The sequence below is a fragment of the Mus caroli genome, chromosome 9, assembly GCF_900094665.2.
Source record: "Mus caroli chromosome 9, CAROLI_EIJ_v1.1, whole genome shotgun sequence".
NCBI lineage: Eukaryota > Metazoa > Chordata > Mammalia > Rodentia > Muridae > Mus > Mus caroli.
This window is the reverse complement of record NC_034578.1, coordinates 105,794,098-105,797,227: the sequence shown is the minus strand read 5'-3', so window position 1 is coordinate 105,797,227 and position 3,130 is coordinate 105,794,098. Positions and strand designations below refer to the sequence as shown.

Below are 3,130 nucleotides of genomic sequence, written 5' to 3'. Positions count from 1 at the left end.
GGAGGAAGAGGAGAGAAAAGAGAAAAGAGAAAAGAGAAGGAAAGAAAAAGGAAAAAAGAAAAAGAAAACTTTCTTTGCATTCCTGTGGTGGTATACCCTGCCTTTTTATTTTTTTATCTCTGTCGATGGTACCCACCTTTACAATGAACTGCCTAGCTTTCTCTACTGAGCCTCCAGTGTGTGTGTGTATGGGGGGTGGGGGAGCAGGTTTCCTTTAGGCCAAGGGCCAGCTTCTCATGGACAACAGCACATATCAGGAACAAGGCTCCACAGTAAGTAGCCACATTGGCAAAGGCTAGCTGGCAGGAAGGGCTGCCTAGAGCCTAGTGAAATGACATAGGTCTGTACCTACAGCCCTCTATTGCTACCCCTCAATCTTGGTCCTTTAGTGCCCCAGCTGCCACACTTACAGCATGGTGATTTTGAGTCCCCTCACTGCCCTGGCCATCTTCCCGTCACATCTACCTTGCTTCTCCCGCAGTGATTTCTGGAAATTGAGTGCTTCTTTGGTCTCATCAATCTCCTGCTTGATGGCGTTGATGCGCTGGGTTGTCTCGCTGGCCCTTTTCTTCCGTTCATTTAAGATGGATTTGTTTTCTTTGAAGATACGGTTGATCTCACTACCTCGTTCATTCTTAAACTCTTCAAAGGCCACAGTCCTAGAGGGTGGGGTGCTGGGTCTAGGGACAGAGGGAGAAGTCAAAGGGAAAAGAAATGGAACAGCTGCCTTGGAGACACAGGTTCTTCATCTTTCAACCTTGTGACTTCCAAGAGCAGGAGGTAGAGGTCCTGGCACTATTGATGCCAGATTATTTAACTTAGCCTGTAGGAATCAATCCCTCATCTTTGTTCCACTGCAGAAGCTGAGGAAAGGAAAGAAACTGAAAACTAAATCACTACAACCTATCAGCAAACAATTTGTTGGATCTCTTGAGATTTCTTTGATATATTTTTAAATGGGTAAAGCCACTGATTTTTTTTTCTCACAGGGGTGTTATTTCATGGTATTAGAATTTCCCTGAGAGGGCCTCAAGGTCTGGCTTTGTGAATAAGAGCACATATTTTGCAAGTATGAGTACCTAGGTTCATATCCCCATGTTACATAGCAATTCCATCCAAAAAGAAGAAATCAAATGACTTAGACACTATTATATTTATGTGATGTTACCATGACAACTCATAAAAATTGGGGGCTTGCTTATAGTATCAGAGGCTTAGTCCATTATCATCAGCATGGGAGCATGGTGACAGGCATGGTAGCATAGTGCTGAAGAAAGCTGAGAGCTATATCCTGATCCATAGGCAAAGTGAGAGTCTGGGCCTAGTAGGCTTTTGAAACCTCAAAGCTTATCCTCAGTGGCTTTTCCTCCAACAAAGATCTAATCCTATCAAAGAGTTGCACTCTTGGTGACTAAGCAGTCAAACATATGAGCTCAGGGGGACCATTCTTATTCAAACCAGCACAGAAGCCCATGAGACTCAAAAAGCTAAATCATTCCTAAGTCTTAGGAAGTTCCTAAAACTGACAAGATTTACCAAGCCCTTTTTACAAGGTTATAGAAGCAGTAAACTGCTGGGGGAAGAGGAGATTCTCTGCCTTGACCAGTTGCCTATCAGTCTATCAGTCACACAGAGTTCCAGGGGTGTAGCTTTTTTTTGGGGGGTTGGTTTTTTTCGAGATGGGGTTTCTCTGTGTAGCCCTGGCTGTCCTGGAACTCACTCTGTAGATCAGGCTGGTCTCAAACTCAGAAATCTGCCTGCCTCTGCCTCCCAAGTGCTGGGATTAAAGGCATGCGCTACCACCGCCCAGGCAAGGGGTGTAGCTTTTATGAGTCATCACCAAGGCTGGAGTAGGGTTTGAGGTGATGTAGTTGCCTTTAAGTTACCCATGTTCTGTAAGTAACTCCAATACAGTCATTTGTTTGCTAACTTGGACTCTGGAGGCATTATGAGTGTGTTCTGTCAATGGTTCCTTATCTAGAGTAAAGAGACTTTGGTTCAAATCTCCTTAGGAAAGTCTCATACAATACCCCAGATCGCCGTAAGAATCCATCATCATGTCTATACACATGTCTTTCAGCACTAAGGGGCAGACACAGGCAGATCTGAATGGGTGCCAAAAACCCAGCTTAGCTAAAACAGCAAGCTTCACGTTTGTTGAAAGACTGTGTCTCCATATATATGGCAGAGAGTAAGAGAAGACAGTAGGTGTGTTGCTCAGGGCTTAGCATGCGCACACATACAGGGGTGTGCACCCATATATTCATGCATATGCACTATACACACGTATCCCCCAAGCAGAAGATTTCCTGAGAACCCCAGTTAATGTGATACAACCTCTGGCACAGAGGGATGTGGGCTGGTAATTGGCAACTTATTTGAAATGCATTTTGAAAAGGACAACACAGGGGGCTGGTGAGATGGCTCAGTGGTTAAGAGTGCCGACTGCTCTTCCGAAGGTCCTGAGTTCAAATCCCAGCAACCACATGGTGGCTCACAACCATCCGTAATGAGATCTGATGCCCTCTCCTGGTGCATCTGAAGACAGCTACAGTGTACTTGGATATAATAATAAAGAAATTTAAAAAAAAGAAAAAAGAAAAGGACAACACAAGATGGAGCAAATGTAATAGCCTGCCAACAGAGACAAGAGGGCTCCAAGTGTATGGGCATTCACTATGCAACTCTTAACTTTTCTGAATGGTCTGAAATGTACATAAGCTCAGAAGAAGTTCTTCCTGTATGTACTGCACACCACAGGGGCAGAGATAACAATTCACCCGATGCCCTTTATCTAATATTAACTATGAAAATGTTTTCTTTTTGTTTCTTTGTCTGTTTTTCAAGACAGGTTTCTCTGTGTAGTCCAAGCAGCACTGGAAACTCACTCTGTAGATCTGGCTGGCAAAGTGTTTACTTTTATAAAAATATTTTTTGTTAATGGTGTGATGAGCATGCTTTTTCATGCCCCACTTCTAGTTCCTCAGCCTGGGTTCCTAAAATTTTGAGCTCGAGCTTCTCTTCTCTTTCTCTCTCTTCTCTTCTCTTCTCTTCTCTTCTCTTCTCTTCTCTTCTCTTCTCTTCTCTTCTCTTCTCTTCTCTTCTCTTCTCTTCTCTTCTCTTCTCTTCT

General features: G+C 43.7%; 1 protein-coding gene across 5 annotated transcripts in view; it reads right to left on the bottom strand.

Moving 5' to 3' along the window:
- Kif9 (kinesin family member 9) overlaps positions 1-3,130 on the bottom strand; it is a 49,156-nt gene that overhangs the window by 8,004 nt on the left and 38,022 nt on the right. For all 5 annotated transcript variants that reach the window (XM_029482111.1, XM_021172877.2, XM_029482112.1 and 2 more), the window contains one exon: positions 466-680. In XM_029482111.1, the coding sequence (XP_029337971.1) occupies positions 466-680 (215 nt within the window). The remainder of the gene's footprint in view (positions 1-465; positions 681-3,130) is intronic.